We start from the raw sequence: 22953 nt of genomic DNA, 5'->3' as shown, positions 1-22953 counted from the left end.
GTGATTTCTGTCTGTCAAATAAATAAATAAAACCTTTTAAAAAATTAAAAAAAAAAAAAAAAAAAGAATGAGGACCAGAATCAACTGGGGATTAAGCAGTGTGGGGAATCCCTGGTGACTTTGACCAGTGCATTCTTAGTGAGGGTATGACCAAGATTGACATTGTTTCCTTAAAGCCTCCTGCCCAAATCCTTAGAAGGGCTCTGTCTTTCACACCACCCTAGTCAGTGGTGCAGGACTGTCCCATGTTGGGCTCTCTCTCAATTTTCAAACTACTTTTTCTTTTCTTTCTTTCTTTCTTTCTTTTTTTTTTTTTTTTTGCTTTTAAGGTAGAGGTCTTTCAAAAAATTTAGACTAAATCACACTCTAATGTAATGCAGGGTTTTCAAATCTATACAATCATTTATAAATACTTAGAATACTGTTTCTTTTCCTCACATAGGTTCTCTTAGATTTTGAAAAAAATCAAATGATTTTAAAGTAGTACGACCAAAGCTGATGCACTTTCATTATGCGAAGGCAAACATCTCGGTAATGCAGTGTTTCCCTTGTGGGTGAAATTCGTGTTCTTAGGACTCTCCTTTGTCTTTTTTGAGTTGAGATTCTTCACATGACGCTGACGATGAAATATGCCTTTCCTTGGTTATCCCAGTTTCCTACAGAACAAAGAAAGGTACATCTAAAAACCGAAGGCCGACATAACACCCATGAAAACGGCAGTGGAGCTATTAGAATAAGTGTGGAAAGTTGGAGCTCTCATGGCTGCCCGATGGGAAAGTAAAATGGCACAACCACTTCAGGGGGCCGCTCCGTCCCAATTTAGACCTACTATAGATCCAGCCACTTCCCCTAGGAATTTACTCAAGGCAAATGGAAGCCTGTGATTACACAAAGACTTACACAAACTGTATTCATAATAGCCAGGCTGTAAACAGTCTAGACACTCATCAAAGGTGAATGGGTCAACAAATTGGGGCACATTCATACGGTACAACACTTTGTGGCAATAAAGAGGAGAGAGCCGTTGGTACACACAGTCACTTAGATCAGTCTCAAAAACACTGTGCTGACCAGAAGAAGCCAAACAGAAAAGGGGCACAAGGAAAACTTTAGGGTGATGGAAATGCCTACAGCTTTCTTTTTAATGGTTGATCTAATATATTCACTTAATCCATGTTTTATGGCAGAGATTCATACACAGCAGACTAGTGTTTATCCCCATGTGGCACAATCATTATTGAAAAAAAAATCAGAGGGGCACCTGGGTGGCTCAGTGGGTTAAAGCCTCTGCCTCCGGCTCAGGTCGTGATCTCAGGGTCCTGGAATCGAGCCCCGCATCGGGCTCTCCGCTCAGCGGGGAGCCTGCTTCCTCCTTTCTCTCTGCCTGCCTCACTGCCTACCTGTGATCTCTGTCTGTCAAATAAATAAATAAAATCTTTTTTAAAAAAATCAGAGAGTTGGAGCTTATGAATTATTTTCATAGAATTTATATCAAAAATACCTAACATATTTCAGGGAATTTTTATCTATTTTATATCTAAAATTTAAAAATTTATATTAAATCTAAAAAATATTCTCTATTAACTTTGTTTCCACTTTTAGAAATCTTGATATACCAAGTATCAGTTAGCTGGCGAATAAAACGTTCTTTGGCACCGGAATGAAACCTGAAGGTTTCAGACCTCATGGGAGACTCTGGTTCCTGCCTGCTCTTCTCTGTCTTGTGCATAATTTTCCTGTAGTGTCTCTTTTGTGGTTAATTAGGAATGGAAATTTAAGGGCAGACTGGAAAAAGAAGCAAAGAGAAATATCACCAAGCCTTATTTTTGTAACTACAGAATAACATTCTTACAGAGACACCTCACAGGTCCTTAAAAAAATGATCGCATTTGCGATGATTTAAGAATCCAGCAGTGATCCCAACAGGTATAAATGGATAAAGAAATATCTGTACTTTGTACGGTGGTCACAAGAATGTATCTACATTTGTTCAAACTCACTGAGCTAGACTCTTAAAATTAGATGCATGTATTGTATGTAAATTTCACTTGAGTGATGTTGGAAAAACACACTAAAGAAGAAGGGATACCCCACTTTAGTTGTGACAAAGTCACATCAGCTGTGTTTTATGTCCTAGGGTCAATATTCAGAAACATTTTAATCTAGGGGGACAGGCTGACTTGTGTTTCTTCTGGTGGAGCGAAACTGTAGAGGTGTTTTCTTATTTCTCTTTTATTTGCCTCATGAACGGTATTAATAAGTGGATTGGGTTCCATGAGGAGAATTCAATTTGGTGTGCCAACGTTTTGAACAGGACAGTGAGGAGACTGAGGCTGTAACTGTCTCCCTGTTCACTTCTTCCTGGAACTTCTCGTGCATTTTTGCAGCAATCATAATTATTGGCAAGAAATGCCATCATATGCCAAGTTCTGAGAAACAAAGAATGTTTTGTTCCTTAACTTTCTTCAGTGCTAATAATTGAAGTCCTGCACAGACAACAGAAGAGGGAGTCATGGACTGTGTTAGGAGTAATGAGCTCTGACTGGAAGTAAATGTGGTAATAAACAGCCCTCGTGAAAGATCTGCCCAGCATTCGGGCAGTGAGGGGGGTCATTAATTGTCTCACATGCTCACAGTCAGAACTCATTACTTGTTACGTAAACCATGTTTAGTTGCATATGCTATAAATATATGCATTAAGAAATCCAGTCAACCTCAAACTATTGGTGATAGCTGCTGAGTAAGTGACTTCAGTGGAGCTTTTGATCTTGCTGATGCCCTTTCCTGCCAAAAGCCCCCCCATTCCTCCCCTCCTCCACTTTCTACTCTGCTGTCCCAGCTTCAAGCAAATCCCTCCTGTGACATGAAGCCACCTTTGGTTTTATGATATCTCTTCTCCAAATCCATGTGACACATGAAGTTGTTACTATTCTTTTGACAAGTAATTATATATTTTGGCAACTCTTGGGTTGAATTTTTTTGGACTTACAAAGCAATGTAATATTTTGTGTTTATTTTTATTAATATATTTTAAATCATTTCTGTTTGAGAGCAGAAATCATGCCAAATACTTTAAAATTTTTCTTATAATTCATAGTACAGGATCTTGTATAAATAGATGCTCCAAATATTCTTTTTTTTTTTTTTTTTTCTTTTCTTTTTTGAGAGGGAGAGAGAGGTAGGGGAAAGGGCAGAGGGAGAGGGAGAAACAGAATCTTAAGCAGGTTCCTTGCCTAGTGTGAGCTCTACTCAGGACTTGGTCTCATGACACTGAGATCATCACCTGAACCAAAATCAAGGGCCAGACACTTAATCAACTGAGCTCCCCACCCCCACCTGCTTTCTTTGCTTATTTATTACTTATTTTGTGGGGGAGATGGGGAGAGGGAGAGAAAGAATCTTAAGGAGGCTCCACACCCAGTGCAGAGCCTGATTTGGGGTTCAGTCTCAGGACCCTGAGATCATGATCTGAGCCAAAATCAAGAATGGGATGCTGATCCAACTTAGCCACCTGGGTACCCCTAGATGCTCAAGATATTCTTAATATTTATGTATTCATTCATTCATTTATTTATTTATTTTGAGTGGCATTCTTCTTTAATGAAATAAAATAAGATTCACATTCCCACAAAACTATAGGTAAAGTGTATGATGGAAGTTACTTCTATTTTTTTTTCTTTTTTTTATTAACATGTAATATATTATTTGCTTCAGGGGTACAGGTCTGTGAATCATCAGTCTTACACAATTCACAGCATTCACCATAGCACATACCCTCCCTAATGTCCATAACCCAGCCACCCTATCCTCCTGTCCTATCCCACCACCCCCCAGCAGCCCTCAGTTTGTTGCCTGAGATTAAGAGTCTCTTATGATTTGTTTCCCTCCTGATCCCATTTGTTTATTTTTTTTTTAATTTTATTTATTTATTTAAGAGAGAGAGTGAGAGTATAAGCAGGAGGAGTGACAGAAGGAGAAGGACAAGCAGACCCAGCTGAGCAGGGAGCCTGACTCTGGGCTGGATCCCAGGACCCAGGATCATGACCTGAGCCGAAGGCAGATGCTTAACTAACTGAACAACCCAGGCGCCCCTCTTAATACATATTTAAAGAATATTTTTATTCCCTGTTGTCACCAAGAACGTAGCCAAGTGAATTGTTTAGTACAAGACTTTGATGTTTTCTCTTCCCAATTTCATTTGATGTTAAACCCTTAATTTATTTATTGTTCAAAGCCAAAATCCTTTCAAATTGTTTCATTTTAAAAAATTAAAAGTTAAAAAGCTGTCTTCCATTAAACATTATGTTCTTGTGAATGATGTAAAATAATGTTCACTTACGTGAACGTGTGTAAGAATAATGCTTAATTTTTTAATACAGTTTATTCTGTCTTTTAAATTGTTAAAATTGACTTACAGATATAAATGAATGCTTGGAGGACAACAGTGTTTGCCAAGGAGGAGACTGCATTAACACTGAAGGGTCCTATGATTGTACTTGTCCAGATGGATTCCAGCTAAATGACCATAAAGGATGTCAAGGTACTTCTCTGCTTTTTAGTCCTAATTTACATAGTTCAGTTCTGTGATGACTCCTGATGGTAGTCTGTGGCTTTATCCATTTATAGATAAATGAGCTATGCCAAATTATAGTTTTGAAATCTCTTTCTTGTGTCTACATCAAGTATGGGAAGTTCTCACTTTGCACTCCATATTAACTGAAACTCGGGCATTTTGGAATTGTGTCCTAGCTCTGCAAACTTCTGTGGTAGCTCAGATCACCTGTACTTTGCTGTTCCTTCCATGGGCCAATCTTGGTGCTAGATTAAAAATTATCTTCTGGCTTTTTTTTTAAATGTCTTTTGTGGGTATGTTTCATTTTGTCTCATGGATGGTATTTATCCTTCCTTTCCGTGATCCCTGTTTTTATCCAGTATTCAGCTTTTCCTCTTCCTAAAAAAACAAAAAAACAAAACTCATTAATAATTTGGTCAAAATTAGAGGTATAGAGGGCAGGGTTTTATTATTTCTTCAAAGTGCTATCACATTGCATCTCCCAAAGGTATAGAGGACACAAGGTACTTGTAAGAATACAGCACCAATCACAAGAGCTTTAACGGAACACCTACTGTGTGCCAGTTGCTGTAAGGAGCTCATGGATTTGTGGAGAATTTAAGAGGCAGCTTTTCTTACATCCATTACACATGAGTAACTGAGGCTTAGAGAAATTAATTAGCTTGGTCCTCCCAAATAAATAGTAGAGATTTGAGCCCAAGATCTTTTTCCACTGTATTTCCCTATGTTGCCCTACCGATTATTACCACGTTTATAGCAAAAAGGGAGAAGACTGTGAGACTCCATATTTTTCCCCCAGTGTAGTACACTGAGTTACTGGTGATGCTGGGACTGAAAAATCAGATTGTCGGGACACCTGAGGAGCTCATTCTGTTAAGCATCTGCTTTTGACTCAGGTCATGATCCCAGGGTCCTAGGATCAAGTCCCACATCAGGCTCTTTGCTCAGCGGGAAGCCCACTTCTCCCACCGCCTGCTGTTCCCACTGCTTGTGTTCATTTGCATGCTCTCTCTCTCTGACAAATAAATAAATAAAATCTTTTTTTAAAAAAATCAGATTGTCTAGATCCTTCATCTCAACTTTTTTTAGCTCTACCTGGCTGCCATGCAAGGTTTCCTTTTTATTAGTCTTAATAAATCCATGCCTATTTCTTCCACCGAAGGCTCTCACTTATATTTACCTTTATACTTATTTCTGCTACTTGGGTGATTTTTTTCCCCTAATTGCTTCCCCTCCATTAGCGAACTCTGCAGTATATCCCAAAGTACGTATAAGTAAAGGTTGTTGGAGTTCTCCTTTTCCACTGCTACTGGATATGAATAACTTTTTAATTCTGGATTGTCCTCAGTTATGTCTTTTCTTTCATGTCCCAGATGTAGAGTACTTGAAAGGGAGGATTGTGTACTCTCTAAGACGTAGTGTTGGAATCATACTCTACCCTATGTCCATAGTATTATCCACACCCATCTATTTGTCCCTGTGACAGCAAAGACAGGGGCCTTTGCCTCATGATTTTTAAAAATTAATTTATTTCCCAATCCCAAGATTTGACTGTCCTGCGATGTACCTCATTGGATGTCCTGTGTTCATTTGTCATTGTGATGCAGTAAGGTAAATTTAAATTTTTTTCAGTATTTTCAATGCAGAAAGTAAATGTGCTTGGATTTAATGCAATAGAGAAGAAATACTTGAATTATAAAATTACTGTGTGATTATTTCCATTTTGGAACTTTTTCATCCTCAAATGACTCTTGATTTATATAAAAATGCCAAGAGTTACCCCCTAAAAAACCCCGGTATCCTGTTTTTATTGCACACATTTGGCTTTAAAAGCAATACTTTCTTTCCTCCTTCCTCTCCTCCACAATTTTTGACCAAATAGAGGCAAAATAAGTCTTCTTTAAATGGGCAGTGATTTCATATTGCAGATTTCACAAACTCCTAGAGTTAAATCATAAGGAAGTAATTTAGTCATCTGATTTATTAATTATACTACTGTCTTCTCTCAGTACATTAAATTTGTGATTTGGTATCAACTCTAATATGTCACTTCTCCAAACATGTTTTATTAACTGTAAATCCTTATTAAATTGACTTCATGCTCAGTCACATTGGTGATTCTTTTTTTCCAGAATAAATGAATATGTCTGCTTAAAAAACTTAAATCCAAACAAATGAAAAATATTCCTGAAACAGGTTTTAATGCCGTTTAGAGTATTACCTATGAATCTTCTCCATCACCCACCTTCTCCGATTAGAGGCTGTTTATAACAGCAGTGCACACTCATCTTGTTTTAAATCCTCTCCCTCTGGCTGTGCCACTGGAGGCAGCCTTCTGATCTTTCACTCTGCCTAAGGTTCCTAGCCTACTTCTGTCTAATCTCATGACCAGATCACATTCTGTACGAGGTGTCAATTTCAGTTTGTTTTAATGCTGAAAATGAGATTGACGCCAGTGCTAATAACCATGGGACATATATGAATGACAGTGTGTGACAGACACAAGCTTTAAACTTTACCTAATAACCTGAAGATAGTTCCATATTCAGTAGGGCATATTCAGTTGGAAGCCTAAGGGTCTCTTCCCGCAGCAAAATCAATGCTGATATGCAGACAGCATGGCAATTCCATGTTAATAGTCTCTGTAGGAATGTGACAGTGTACATTTGAGATTCAGAACACACTTCAGTTTTGCATTTTGACTTACAGATGCCAAATTGTGAATTTCTGTGGAATCTCGGACCCATGAAAGAAACCCAACTTAAATATAGTCTGGCTTTCAGCTGAGTTACTAGCAGCATAGTTTAGAAATGCCTCAATAAGTACAACCCAAATTGAATGCATATGTTTCTCTAGTTCCAGATATTCGTGTTGTTCTTTCTTAGCGGTTTCCTGGAAAAAAGTCTGGGAATTCATCTTCAGTTCCTGTCATCAAACTTTTTAGACAATTATTTGTTAATCAGTGAATTCTCTTGAAGCAAGCCCTTCATGCATTATTCCCTCTGCAAAGCTGCAAGTTGGCAGCTTTTAAAGGGCCACATGGAGGCATAGGATGCAGTAAGGAGGAGGTCTGGAAAACCTCTTGGGCTCCACAAGATAGATATGGACCTTGGGCTTGACCCCCCAGGCCAGTGGAACTTTATTGAACCTTGTTACCCAGATAGAGGTAACCCAACACAGCAGGCTGGGAAGAAAAAAATGAAACTAAAAGCCAAGAGATGATCAGAGTTCAAAAAAAAGATGCCCAGTCTAAGGTATTACCAGTGGGTCGGGACGAATCATAAAAGGTATCGGAGATTTTGTAAAAGAAGTGAAGAGTTTCACAGGGTGAGGTCACATTGAGAAATAGTCAAGTAGAAATGATTCATTGCTCTTCCTTGAAATGCTGTTAAATCAGTGACAATAACAAGAGTGGGAAGATTGTTAGGAAATATGAGTAATTCCTGCTTGGTTTCTTATTTTTTTTTTAAGATTTTATTTATTTATTTATTTGACAGACAGAGATCACAAGTAGGCAGAAAGGCAGGCAGAGAGAGAGAGAGGAGGAAGCAGGCTCCCTTCTGAGCAAAGAGCCCGATGCGGGGCTTGATCCTAGGACCCTGGGATCATGACCTGAGCCAAAGGCAGAGGCTTTAACCCACTGAGCCACCCAGGCGCCCCTGGTTTCTTATTTTGATTCAGCTGTGGATAAGCCAGCTAATGCGAATTATATGGCCAACAGAATGGTAAAGAGTTAAGGATTGATGTAGACAGATGAGTAAATCAGTGGTGTTGACAGAGGGTCAGAGTGGAGGGGACAGGCCAAAAAGAAGAGCACCAGGAGATCCTGGGTGCAGAGAAAGGGATGACTTTATGGAGGAGAACTCCAGGGTTGATGGGTAAGCATGTTCTCGAGGTCACTGGGAAGGGCTCATAATCCATACGTTTTCCATGTGCCCATTAAGCTTTATAGCTACTCATGTTGGCTCCTGCCTCCCCTGTTAGACTGTGAGCTTCATAATGGCAAGGACCCCAGCCTGTTCAAACCTCTCATAGGAAGCATTCAGTAAATAGTTTTAATTGAATTAAAGATGGACTTCTAAGAAAATGCATCAAGGACTTATTTACTGAAAGGTAAAAGAGACTTCAGGAAGGGAAGGAAATGGCCTTAGAAGGGCTCCTGCCTGCAGGGTTCCAAGGACCTGTGATAGTTTTCATGGCCCCAGTTAACTAAGAGTACCTTAACCAATCATGGTTTAATTAGGAGAGAATGACCATAACCGAGATTTTGTGGTGGGCAAACATCCCTAATACACTGTGAACGTGCTGTACTAGGAGTTGGGGACTCCATTCAGTTACATGGTTCTCTTCAAGGAGCTGCCAGTGTAATAAGGGACATAGCTGAGTAAAACACTGATTAAAACACCGTGCAGATAAGTAGTTGCATGGGTCAGTACTGGTGTGAATAAGTGACCATTCTCCAGGAGTCGTTAATATCGTCATGTGGGCACTCGTAGCCACAATAATTAGCACTGGCTTGATAGAACATTTCACTTCATGCATTGGAAATGTTTAGAAGTGCATCATGACCCTGGCCATGGGGAGTGTAATCACATTTCATTGAGAACGAGCAGGTCAGCACAAGACTTAACGCTAAGATGGTCAGCACACATGGACAGCGTTATATGTTCAAGAGTGTTAATAATTGCAGCTACCGCTTGCTGACCTTCGTTGTGTGTTAGGCACTGCACTAAGCCCTTGACCGTCATTCAAGAATTGGCATCACAAAGCTGTGCAAATAATAAAAACTTCACTGATCTGGAAGACCTTCTTTTTCTTGTATTTTATTTCTTTTATCCATTTTCAATCAAGTATAGATGGGAGGCTGTTTCATTTATATATTTAGCAGACATTGTGAAGGCCCACATTAAGGACCAAAGGGTATTGGTAAGGCATGTCCTGTTTTGCCCTTAAGAAGTTCGCGTTGTGTGGACGCCTAGGTGGCTCAGTGGGTTAAAGCCTCTGCCTTCGACTCAGGTCATGATCCCAGAGTCCTGGGATCGAGCCCCACATCGGGCTCTCTGCTCTGCGGGGAGCCTGCTTTCTCCTCTCTCTCTCTCTGTCTGCCTCTCTGCCTACTTGTGATCTCTGTCTATCAAACAAATAAAATCTTTTAAAAAAAAAAGTTCACGTTGTGGGAGTCAGTCGGCATGGAGGGGACACAATGCTGTGGGGCTCCAACAGCTGTGGGAAAGATCAAGAAGAACACAACATGCTTCTGGATGAAGACCATTTCTCAGGAATTGTTTCTTAGTATTCCTCAAGCCTCCAATAGGTCTTTTTTAAAAAGTATGTTTAGGTTGATCGTCTGAAAATGAAAATGCTTTTTTTTGTAAATTGAAAATGGTTGAACATGGGCTTATTCATATAATTGAACCAAAGTTGTTTCTCCCTTAAAACTTATGGTCTGGTATAGGTACAAATAGTGCATTTGGGCCACAGAATAAGCGTCCGACCGTTTTGTAACAGAGTTGCTTACTGTATGTCTGCTATCATATGAAACCAAAGGAAAAAAAATTTTTTTCACATATTTGGAACTCGTTTCAATTCCAGATATTAATGAATGCGAACGACCCGGACGCTGTGGTCCTCGTGGAGAGTGTCTCAACACAGAGGGTTCTTTTCACTGTGTCTGCGAGCAGGGTTTCTCAATTTCTGCAGATGGCCGTACATGTGAAGGTAAGATAAACCGTCAGGAGGCTTGTAATTATCTCCTGATAAAGCAGAGAGGGAGGAGATCACTTTCTGTGAAATAGGCAAACACTGGAAGACACTATGAGACACTCCTGATTTAAGGCCTCCAGGCGTGTATGTATCAAGGTGACTCCTGCCCACATTCACGGCTCAGGAATTGCTGGGATTCACGCATAGGATGACCTAAGGTTATAATGATGCTAGTACTCACAGGTAATTCCACTACTGGTACTGAATTAATTCATGGAAACATGCAGGACATGATGATTTTAGGTCCATGGGGGAGACCCAGAGGAAACCTGTAAGCAGCCTCCTTGATACAACTCAAGACTCTGCCAGTTTTGATTAAAAGACGTACGATAGTCTTCACCATTGTAAACATGTCTTGTGTGATTCTTCTCTGAAGAACTGTCAGCAGGGATTTTCCAGTTGTTTCTCTAACATCCTTAGCTGTGGGTTGGTGTATGTCCTTGCCCACTGGTATTTATTACCTTCTAAAAAGTTAATTGTGTTGTAAGATATTCATATAACAACATTGGCTTTCTCTTTGCAACCTCGGTGTGTTTGCAGGGATACAGAACTGTTCGTAGTCCTGAGATTTATGTTCTTAATGATTTATTAGAGTTTGATAAATTGAGGAATAATTCATCCGAATCATTCTAAAAGTAAACTGAGAAGATTCCCATCATCGTTATTTCAGTCCATCTCTTGGAACATCTAGGTCATCAAAAGCCAGCTAAGTTGTAAAGCAGTAAATCGCAAAGGTTCTGTCCCAGGCCTGTGATAGTACCCAAATTCTTTGCTCTGAAAAAGAGCTCAGCAGGAAGTGCCTCCTCTCCTTGCTTGTACCACAGTGGAATCGAGCTGAGGAACAGAGACCAGGTTCATCTGAAACTAATTATTATATTGGGAAGAATGAACTGATCTTATAAAATGCAGGAGATTGTTGAAATCACTCTCCTGCTGAGTAGACAAAACATTGATGCCAGATTTGGCTTCAAGTGAGAGAGAGAGAGTGTGGGTGTGGTTTGAGCAAGCGGATTTTGAGAGGTTTGGAAATCCTCAGACGTTGGGAAATGGGGAAAAACATCATTAAAGGTGGCCATGGGGGTTTGCAAGGATTCCGTGGTGCGGTGATTCGAGTTTTACCTGAATTTTTTATTTAGACCTTGAGCCTGGAGTTCTTAAGAAAGACCCTGCGTGAATACACACTTTGTGGTGCACAGACCACAGCATTTCCGGCAGAGGGCCACAGTGCTAGCCCACCTGGGTCTCGGAGGACACCGATGTGCAGAATGCACATTTCCCCGCATTCCAGAAAGATGCAGGCTTGATTCTTCATTTGGGTCTGGAACATGGATTATAAGGGCTTCCTTCCTTGAAAAATGGTCCACCTTATAACCACCAGTGGTGGTGCTATGCAGAAATTATGTTCAGAAAAAAACACAGGTCCCTTCCTATGTTCACGAGCCACAGTTACTCTTCCGGAAGAGTATACCAGTATAAATAACCTTCACCTCCATTTTGTCTAAGCGATTTTCTTTTAATTCCGTGTCTTTTTAAATACCGATTGCTGCAACTCAAGAGTTATATAATCACCCTAATTCACTTGCAGTTCTCCATTCTGTTAGGCATCTACTTGGCAAAGACTTGAATTTTAAAATGTGTTTTTAGAAAAGCTCTAGGTCTTTGTAAATTACTATACTTCAGTATACTTTCTTTGACACTTGGCCCCCATTTTTTTTTTTTACTCTAGAAACTGGACAGTTTTATAAGTAATAAAATAGATAATTTAGAATACTGTATTGATAGATGGTAGTGTAACTAGAAATCTCCCAGAGTATTAGGCCTGTTACTCTCTTTCTAGAAGAAGCTTTGCAAAGCTTTCACTTTTATTGGGCTTACTCCACTGCATTAAACTGGTCCAGATTTTCTTGTGTTGGACTGAGCCTGAAACTTGTGGCAGTAGCAGAATGTCCTGATTCTACCCCAGGCTGTGGTATAGGGTGAAGCCAGCCCATGTGATCGGGGCTAGCTGCGGAACTGATGTGCACAGGACTTGCATTAACACTGAGAAGGGACTGGCTCTCCTAATGCCCGTCCACCAACTTGTTTCTGAACTTTGGGTTTAAGCAGCCAGAGACTTGTGGACGCAGGGCTGGCATAATCTGCTGTAAGCTGGGCTGTGTCTGACCCAGCTGAGGGAAGGAGGGCCCTTCCCCGATTTCCCATGGCTTTCTTTGTGTCTGGTCCCACTTCCTAAAGCACAGTGAAGAGGCATACTCTGACAGAATCGACTATTCCGACTTTCAGGTAGCATGGCAGATTGTACAGAAATAAAAACAGCACCGTGGGATCCTTCCTTGACCTTCTGTACATAGTGTTCTGGGAGCATGTACCTGAGAGAGGAAGGAGGCACACCTCGATTCTCCTACAGCACATGAAGAACAACAGTGTTCTTAGACGTTCAGTTGGAGTAGAGTGGGAGGTACGTGGTGAGTGAACTGTTCATCCGTTCACTCATGTACTGAGTGCCTGTCTTGTACCAGGCAAAGCACTGTTCTTGTCCACTGGGAGCCTACGTTGCAGGAGGGCAATCTGGGATAAATAAGGAAATAGAACATACAGAGAATTATGTTTTTGCCCTTAAACAGTATAACACAGTTATGCTTTAGGGATAGAAGCTGGGGCGCCTGGGTGGCTCAGTGGGTTAAAGCCTCTGCCTTCGGCTCAGGTCATGATCCCAGGGTCCTGGGATCGAGCCCTGCATCGGGCTCTCTGCTCCACGGGGAGCCTACTTCCTCCTCTCTCTCTCTCTCTCTCTGCCTGCCTCTCTGCCTACTTGTGATCTCTATCTGTGAAATAAATAAATAAATAATCTTTAAAAAAAAAATAAATACAGGTTATTGGGGTGCCTGGGTAGCTCAACCAGTTAAGCATCCAATTCTTGATTTTGGCTCAGGTCATGATCTCAGGGTTGTGAGATAGAGCCCCATAGACCGGCTTCCGCACTGAGTGTGGAGCCTGCTTAAGATTGTCTCTATCTCTCCCCCTGAAATATATATATAATGCAGGTCGTTTTTCTCCCATCCCACACATGGATGTTGGAAAAGTGCAGGGAAACTGGACTCTTCTGATGGACTTCCTCCTCTCTGCCTCCCTTTCTTCCTGGAACTGTGGTTCCTCTCCTCCTGCCACCACCTCTGTGTCCTCTAGCCAGTGTTTATCTTGTGTAGAAAAGCAAAGGAAACGTTTCACCTCTTTAACGAAGTTCACTGTTCTGTGTCCCAATATATCTTATTCATGTGTTTTTAAAAATCACAGTTCTTTTGCTCTTTTATTTTTTCCTTTGTTGTTGTTGTTGTTATGGTTGTTGCAGAGCTTTAACTCATGAAAAATATCAATCATCCCGTGTATAAATAAGCTGACCCAGGGTTTGGGTTCATCATCAACAGCAGAATGTGTGTGAATGGGAGAGCGGGAAAACTTGTGACCATCAGATTCCTTTGTGTCACGCGTCTGTCTCCTGACCTGTGTGAAGAGGTGCCTCCCCCCACCCCCCGGCCTCTTACTTCGCATCGTGACTCACATGGGTCTCTGCATACTGCTCTGGCCAGCGGCCGTGGTGCTCTCCCTATTGGGCATCCCGGTTGAATGAGAGTTTATACATTTGGTGCCATCAGACATGTCTAGACCTCACTGAGCTTGCCAGCCCGTTCACACTTTAGAATGGCCACACCGGTCTAGCAGGGACCTTGAAGGAGCTCAGCAACACAGCACTGGTAGCTCACAGACCCTGGTTAGTCATGGCTCATCAGGCCTCCAAACCATGGCCAGAATCCTTCCCTGAAGCCTTGTCTTATAGAAAGCATCCTCACTGGTTCATTTGACAAATATTACGTGTATGCTAGGTACCAGCCACCGTTCTCCGTCCTGGGGCTCTGTCGGTGAACAACATCAATGCCTTCTTTCTTGAAAACTACATAATGGGCTTGAAAGACAGAAGCCCTGTGGGAAAAGGAAGTAGAGCAGGGTAAGGGAGATCTGAGGGCTGGAGCCGGGAATGGAAAGCTGGCGCCATACTAACTCGGGTGGGCTGAATTGGCCATTCTGTCTCTATATGAAGAGAAATCAGAGAAATTTTGTGTCTGGGTAACAAATGAAGCCTTATCAGTACCTTTTTCACGCTGGTCATCCCCCGGCTGAGGAATAATAGCCTGTCAATCCTAGAACAGAGGGCACGAGATTGTCTGCTGAGGCTGTTAGTGTCCTGCCCACATGAGTTCTGTTTTGACGGGGGAGTACAACTCAGAGTGCATTGCCAAGAGCAAACCCTAATGTAAACTACGGACGTGGGTTGATAATGGTATGTCAGTGTATGTCCATCCGTCATAACAAATGTTCAGGGATGTTGATGGTGAGGGAGACTGGGCGAGAGGACGGGGGTTGGGGAGACGGGATTATGGGAACTTGCCGTAAAATTTTACTGTGAACCTGAAACTACTCTTGAAAATAACGTCTGTTTTTAAAAGTCAGGCATTCAAGTTAGTCTTATGAAAAACATTACCTGTTTTTCATAAGGAAAAAAAATCAAAACCCTTCATTTTAATTCCATGTTCTCCCTATATTTTCCACCTCTGGTTGTTATTTCTTACTTTTTAAAATAATACCACAGTCGGGCTATGTGCTCAGAAGCTTCTGCTCCCACTTTCAAAAGAATTCTAATGCTGATTCCTAATTTGACAACTAAAAAGATGGGAAGCGGACTTCTTATAACATGGTGACTAAACCCTGAATTCCAGCGTATTCAAAGAATCCAGTCCGGTTGTTAAATGGCCCTAGTGATTCTAATCCTGTAACTTTTTAGGATATCTTTTACAAACTGTTTCTTGCTAACTCACTCAGTGGAAAGGGAGAACGTAATCAGAGGCATGTGGTCAGGATGGCTAGCTTCCTGAACTTTGCAGAGAATGGTGATATCAGAAACACTGAAAGAGGGGCACCTGGCTGGCTCAGTCAGTAGAGCCTGTGACTTTTGATTTCAGTGTTGTGAGTTCGAGCTCCATATTAGGTGTAGACATTATTAAAAAAAAAAAAAAAAAAAAAAAGCCTAAAAGAAGTTAGGTTCAAACTCTGAGGCAAATTTTGTGTTCGTGGGAACCAGAAAATACAGTAAAGGCAACTTTTGCCAAATGGAAGAAATAAAAACTAATCTGGAGCAAGCATGGTGTTGTTCTCAGATTTTTGGTATGTTTTCTATGGAGAGTATGGAAAGAAAGTATAAAACCATTGCTGACTGTGCACTGAGGCATTTTGAAGGTTTTGTGGCACAGAGATAGAACTTCCTGTCACCAAGGAGAAAATAGTTTTTAAAATGGATTTAGCCAAGTAGGACATTGAAGTGCCCTGACTCAGTAATATATTACATCTGGCCACTTGGCCCAAAGATTTTTCAGATTTATTTTGTTGTTGTTGTTTTTTGGGGTTTGGGGGTTGTTGTTTTTTTTTTAAGTAACTTTAGGGTCCCAAAATGAAAAATCTAGTAAGAGAATACAACTTGAATGTTTCATTTCTAAAGAAAGATCATTTAGATTAATAATAAGATCCTCTTTACCCCCCATGTAAAAAGGAAAAGGATCTTACAACATTCCAGGTAAAGAAGGGCTTCCTGCTGTAAAGGCTACTGTTCTTCACGCTCACTCCTGTGAATTCACTTCTGCAGAAGTGAGTAAAAATGGATGTTTAAATCATTAGGGAGAGAGCTGAGGAAATTTTGCTGGAATAAGCTGCTTTTGGATCTGGAATACATATTTTCCATGCATTGCTTGATTGTCTTCCGTATATCAACATTTTTATAAAGAAATTCATAATAGTAGCAGAGAAATTCAAGAGCTCTTCCTAAGCCTTTTATCATCGCTGACCTTTTAAAACCCCAGAGCTATGGAAAATCATCTTTTCATAGATGGAGAAGTAAACCCTTTCCTTGCAGCCAAAAGACAGACCTGGAACTGCCAGAAAGTGAAGTCTGTAGATAGTCCGCTTCCCCCTCACACCTTCTGCTGCCACCCAGCGCTTGGCTGGGGCGACAGTCTCCCTGCAGCTACTTTCATGAGTCCTTCGACGTCCTTTGCAAATAAAATACTCAGTAGGTCACGGAAAGTTGTTGTAACTAGTATTTGTATACATTAGGCTTCAGTTGTAGTATTTAATACATCGATTCCAGAATTGGGTATTTGTTGGGCATTCTGCTGATGGAATATTCCCTGGTAGGACTCCCAGCATGAGTAGACTGGAGGTGCTTCCTATAGTGGATGTCATGACTTTATTAAAAATGATTTCATTTGGGACGCCTGGGTGGCTCAGTGGGTTAAGCCGCTGCCTTCGGCTCAGGTCATGATCCCAGCGTCCTGGGATCGAGTCCCACATCGGGCTCCTTGCTCAGCAGGGAGCCTGCTTCTCCCTCTGCCTCTGCCTGCCACTCTATCTGCTTGTGCTCACTCTCGCTCTCTCTCTCTCTCTCTCTCTCTCTGACAAATAAATAAATAAAAAATCTTAAAAAAAAAATGATTTCATTTGTTGATGTCTTCTTGGGAACCAGGCATGATGCTAAGTACATTGTACCAATTTTCTCATATAATCTTCATGACAAACCAGTGGGTAGGGTGAGTATTAACTGGAATGCTTTGGGCTGCAATGAACAGCTTAAAACAAGGAAATTTATTACACTAAGAAGTGTAGAGATGGTCACCTCTATTATAGGTCTTTATTCAAATGTCTTTCTCGGGGAAACCTTTCTGGCCACCCTTTCTCACATTCACCCTCTAACACTTCCTGTTCCCTCCTTTGCTCCCTTTTAGCCACCTTTTTCTGCTTCTTTCTCTTGTAGTTTATTGTCAGACCCCACTCCTGGATGCTGAGGTTGATGAGACCTCTCGATCGGTCTTGTTCACAGCTGTATGGTGTTGAGAATAATTAGGGCAAAATAGTGCATGAATGAAAAGGTAAAGAGGAGGTCTGTAACTCATCCTGGAATATCAGGAAGCAGGTACGATAAGATGACTCCAAATTGAATGTATTGTGTACTTTGTGCAGTCTTTCCTATTTTTTGAAGACTTAATTCTTTCAAGCACACCCTGCATAGTTATTGGGTACAGAAATGGTTAATGTGTTCCCTCTCTCGCTGTCTCTCTCTCTCTGTCAAATAAATTAATTAAATCTTTAAAAAGAAAAAATTTAGGCTGTGGGGGCCCCTGGGTGAGCATCTGCCTTCAGCCCAGGTCATGATCTCTGTGTCCTAGGATCAAGCCCCGCATGGGGCTGTCGGCTCAGTGGAGAGCCTGCTTCTCCCTCTGCCTGCTGCTCCCCCTCCTTGTGTGTGCTCTCTCTCACTTTATCTCAAATAAATAAATATAATCTTAAAAAAAAAACAAAACATTTAGGCTGTGGATTCCAAGTTCGTGGGCTTGAACTCTTACTCTACGTCTGAGCTGTGTAAACTTAAGGAATTTACTTAAGGCACATCTGCCTAAGTTCCCCACATGCATAATGCATTCATGGAGTCGTTGTAAGAGTTAAGTATGTAGATGGGTGTTGACAAGTATCCGCTAGAATGGAGCCTGTCCCCATAGATGTCCATGAATGTGAATTCTGTACAGTGTGTTAGGACTTTTTACAATGAAACCCTAGTTATGTTGCCATTTGTTTCCTTAACACGTGGACATCTAAAAGGAGGGAGCATCTAACACTTATTTGTGTTATCAGTGCTTACAAAATACACAACATACAGTCTGATTACATAAGTATTTGTGAATTAAATTGTCTGTTAGTTCTAAGTCTAGGTCTGGATATAAATGAAATACTACATATATTCTATCTACTTCTAAATCCCAAATTTATTTAATGTAAATTACATAAATCATACAAAATATAGGATAGTAACCCGTTTATACATAATTTGCTTTAATTCCTTACCCTTTGTTTTCCCTAAGAGTTCTAGATGACTGACTTTCCTATTTATCCCCTAAGTTTTAAAAGATGGCAGGTTTTAAAACGGTTCATGAATCAATTGCCAATAAACCGATGGCTAATGCTGATGTTTATTTGCATTTAAATGCTGAAGTTGTTATTTCTAGAGATACACTGTCTATTTTCTGTGGCTTCATAACTGATCTTTCTTGGCTTCCTATTTGAATATAGAAAGAGGAAAAATTAGAATAGTGAAAAAAAATGGGAATTTTTTTTGGCCGATCCTATGTTGCTTTTGGGGCCTAAGTGTCAAAAAGATGAATCTGGGGTTTGATGTGTTTGGCCTGTGCTTAGGGCTCTCTCCCGGTCCTCGTTGGCAGCACCTTTTAGCGTAAGAAAGACTATATGAAAAGAGAAAATGTACAGTATGACTCTAAAGTTGAGGAAGATGTTTATTTTTTGGAAAAATCTTGGTTGGTAAAATGTGTAGCTATTAAGTTAATGCAAAGATAATTCAGTGGTTATAAATATATTCAGAGAAAACAGTGCATTTTAAAAATTTTATAGAGTGTAAAAAAACACAAAATCTATTTCACACATTATCTTTTGCAAGTAATTGTGTTAACAACATGCAATTGAAGTTCAAGCTATTTTCTGTAAGTATCTAAGGGGGCATTTTTCTGAGTGGCATCGAATTTATTCCCCGTGGAATATTCAAATACTTTATGTGGTAGTCCATTTTATAACAGCAAATTAGGATTATTCTTTACCTTCAGGAGCAGAGAAGGCTTTTTTTTTTTTTTTAAGCTTTCTTCTCATTTCTTCCCTTCACATTTTAAGGAATGTTTCTTTTCTGTAGCAAATATAAATCCTTCTCATTCACTTTTCCAGTTTTTATATAAAATTTTGTCAGTCCATAATGGGAAAAAACAGCTTTTTGAATTCAGAAATATGCCGCGATCCTCTTTTTGTCAAAAGAAACCTAAATGACTTGTGTATACAGGTTTAGGTTTTGTCCAAAGAAAGAGTGTTTTATGTCTCATTGAAAATACCCTGCTTTTCAACTCAATTCAGAATTTTTCCTCTAAGTGTCACAGGTACTTAGTTTTGGATTTTAGCCGATAATATTGAGGGTTTTGGGTTTTTTTTTTTAATTGTAATTGAACAAACATCTGTCACACACAGTGGCTTCCCCACCCTGTGTCCTGGTTCTCTGAGAGGGAAGACAAGGGCATACTGCAGGCTCTTGAACCTGTTTCCTGACACATGTCCTCTCTTGCTGTAGGAGCTGAGCCTTGTGAACCCCCTCCATGAGGATCCCCAAGACCCAGAGCATTTCCCCCATGTTCTTGGTCTCTCACTGCATCAACTTGTTAAGACAATTTGAAATGTAAAGGCTGAAATACTCTTCTTGGATTTTTTTTAAAGGAATGAATCTAAGAGGATTTCGTTCATGAGGATTTTCATTCTCGACCTCATTTTGGATGACAAAGAGATAATCTTCTATACCTTTGTCCCACTGCATTGTCTTTGAAAACCCAATGTAAGTGAGAGTCAAGGACTTAATTTGAATTCTTGAAAAATTCTTAGGACTCTTTCAGGTGTTCAAACAAAATCACAAAATTTAAAATCTTACTAATTTGGGGGACGCCTGGGTGGCTCAGTGGGTTAGAGCCTCTGCCTTCAGCTCAGGTCATGATCCCAGGGTCCTGGGATCTAGCCCCGCCTCCGGCTCTCTGCTCAGCAGGGGAGCCTGCTTCCTTTCCCCTCTCTCTGCCTGCCTCTCTGCCTACTTGAGATCTCTGTCAAATAAATAAATAAAATCTTTTAAAAAAATAAAAATAAAATCTTACTAATTTTTATATTTTATCCTCATGTAAAACGATGTTTTACTCACTCTGTTTATCTTTAAACTTATGCGGGGGCCATGTGGAGTGGGGAGAAAGACAGTAACTGGGACCCACTCGCAGTGATTCAGGTGCACCCTGGAGAGGGGCAGAGCTGACAAGGGCTCTGGTCCAGATCTCGGGTCTCATCATTAATGCTTAACCATCAAATATGACCTTCCCTTCGAACCTTAAATGTGTCTTCCATTTTCTATTATATGTTTAAATAATAATAATTCCTAAGTTAGATCTCCTAGAATATTAGAATTCTAGTCTGTTCTGAATACATAGCAATGCTGTTATAATCTTAAATAAATGATTTAAAAACTCACTCCATAATAATTCTCTACCTTCTATAAGACCAAAAAAAAAAAAAAAAAAAAAAAAAGAAGAAGAAGCATATTAGGGACAGAGAATCACATAATTCCCTTGACTTGCAGTGGGTCACATAAAAATGTAGTTACATTTTTAAGGAAGACTGTTGTGTCACATATGCTCTCTCTTTTTTTTTTTTTTTTTTTTAATTTATTTGACAGAGAGAGATCACAAGTAAGCAGAGAAGCAGGCAGAGACAGGGAGGGGGAAGCAGGGTCCCCGCTGAGCAGAGAGCCTGATGTGGGGCTTGACCCCAGGACCCCGGGACCATGACCTGAGCCAAAGACAAAGGCTTTAACCCACTGACCCACCCAGGTGCCACCATATATGCTCTCTTATATCCACCTATATTCCTATCAAAAAAAAAAAAAAAAAAAAGTAGCTTGACTTTATTTTCTACTTGGAAGAAATTAAATTTCACAGTATTTGGCTTATTATGGACAGATAGGGAGTGGTGATCAGGATTACTATTCAGAGTCCCTTAATATTTTAGTCTAATCTATATCTCTTACCAATGAGAGAGAGAGAGAAAGAGAAAGAAAATGAACTTTTTGAAATGGGTAAGATGGTCTTTAACCAAGAAATAAAGCAGTGTGGATTGGCTTTTCTTTTTAAGTAAACTTTCTAATTGCTTAAAATACATAAAAGAAAAGTGCATGAATCATAAGAGTACGGCTTGGCGAACTTTTACAGAGTGAGTGCACTTGATAATGAGCCCCCCGAACTCCCCCTCGAGCTTCTTCCTACTTTTAACCCACTCCCCTCTCCATGACCCAAACAGAGTTCTATTTTGTCTTCGTTACCCTGGCTTTTTTTTGTACCTGTTTTTGAACATCTTATCGGTGGAATCATACAGGAGGCACTCGTTGGTGTCTGACTTCTTTCATCCAGCATCATGTTTGCAAGCTTCATCTTTGTTGCTGTATGGCGTTTCATTGTATAAAGAATGTCTCAGTGGCATAGATACAGCCGGCTCTCAGAGTCCCGGTTCACACCACCCAAAGCAACTTCTGAGCGTTTCAGTTCCACCTCCTTGCCAACCACTGGTGCTGTCATTTCTTTTCAAGGTTAGCCTTGCTTAGTAAGGGATCGCTCGTCATGGTGTCTGTCCGTTTGCGTTTCCTTTGTGAGGGTTGATGTTCCACAACTTTTCATACCCTTATTAGCTTTTCTTTTAGTTATCTAATTCTGCATAACAGACCTCTTCAAAATGAGGGGCTCAATACAACTGTCTAAAGAAATGAAGCCAAGTTCTTAATTTTAATGAAGGCCAGTGTTTTAATTATTTCATTTGAGATTAGTAATTTTTGTGTCTGTGGTCTTTGCAAACCCTAAAGTCATGATGATACACTTTTTTTTTTTTTTAAGATTTTATTTATTTATTTGACAGAGAGAGATCACAAGCAGGCAGAGAGGCAGGCAGAGAGAGAGGAGGAAGCAGGCTCCCTGCTGAGAAGAGAGCCCGATGCGGGGCTTGATCCCAGGACCCTGAGATCATGACCTGAGCTGAAGGCAGCGGCTTAACCCACTGAGCCACCCAGGCGCCCCAATGATGATACACTTTATTATTTTTTATTTTTTTTTTTTGATACACTTTTTTAAAAAGATTTTATTTGTTTGAGAGAGAGAGAGTGAAAGAGAGAGAACAAAGGCCAGGGAGAGAGGGAGAGAGAGAGAAGCAGACTCCCCACTGAGCAGGGAGCCCGCTGTGGGGCTCGATCCCAGGACCCTGGGATCATGACCTGAGCCAAAGGCAGTTGCTTAACCAACTGAGCCACCAAGGCACCCCTATGATAAAATTTTATATTGTCTTCTATAAGCTTTATTGTTTTATATTTTACTTTTGGAATCTGTAACAGTCTGATACTGTTTTGTGCATATGGTGTGAAATAGAGGTCAAGATTTACTTTTTTCCTAAATGTATTCCAGTTGGATCACCTCCCTTTATTGGGAAGAGTACAATTTTTCCACTGATTTGCACTAGTAACTTTGTCATGAGCAGTGTGTAAATATATATGAGTCTTTTTCTTTTTCCTTCTGTCCACTGATTGGTTTATCCTTACACCAACAGCATATTGTCTTAACTATAGTAGCTTTATAATGAGTGTTAATGTATGTGCTGTAAATTCTAAAGTGTGCACTTCTGTTATTAATCAGGGTGTTATTCATGGCCCTTTGCATTGCTATGTAAGTTTTATGATCAGCTGATCAATTCATACCAGAAAAAAAATTCTGCTGGGATTTTGATTGGAATTGCAGTCAATCAATAGATAAATTTGGGGAGATTTAATATTTTACAATATTGAGTCTTCCAATGCATATATATATAACATATCCCTCTATTTAGGTTTTCTTTCATTTGTTTTGGTGTTTTGTTTTTTGTGTAGTCTTGGACATAATTTTTTTAGAGTTATTCTAAAG

The 22953-nt window shown here is 40.2% G+C and overlaps 1 protein-coding gene across 3 annotated transcripts in view; it reads left to right on the top strand.

Annotated features, from left to right (window-relative positions):
- LOC111158428 (latent transforming growth factor beta binding protein 1) overlaps window positions 1-22953 on the top strand; it is a 415776-nt gene that overhangs the window by 327058 nt on the left and 65765 nt on the right. For all 3 annotated transcript variants that reach the window (XM_022520435.1, XM_022520437.1, XM_022520436.1), the window contains 2 exons: window positions 4418-4540; window positions 10166-10291. In XM_022520435.1, the coding sequence (XP_022376143.1) occupies window positions 4418-4540; window positions 10166-10291 (249 nt within the window). The remainder of the gene's footprint in view (window positions 1-4417; window positions 4541-10165; window positions 10292-22953) is intronic.

This window comes from Enhydra lutris, unplaced genomic scaffold, assembly GCF_002288905.1.
Source record: "Enhydra lutris kenyoni isolate GAN:26980312 unplaced genomic scaffold, ASM228890v2 scaffoldscaffold59, whole genome shotgun sequence".
In the NCBI taxonomy this organism is placed as follows: domain Eukaryota; kingdom Metazoa; phylum Chordata; class Mammalia; order Carnivora; family Mustelidae; genus Enhydra; species Enhydra lutris.
The sequence above is the reverse complement of the archived record's forward strand: the minus strand, read 5'-3'. Positions and strand labels throughout refer to the sequence as shown.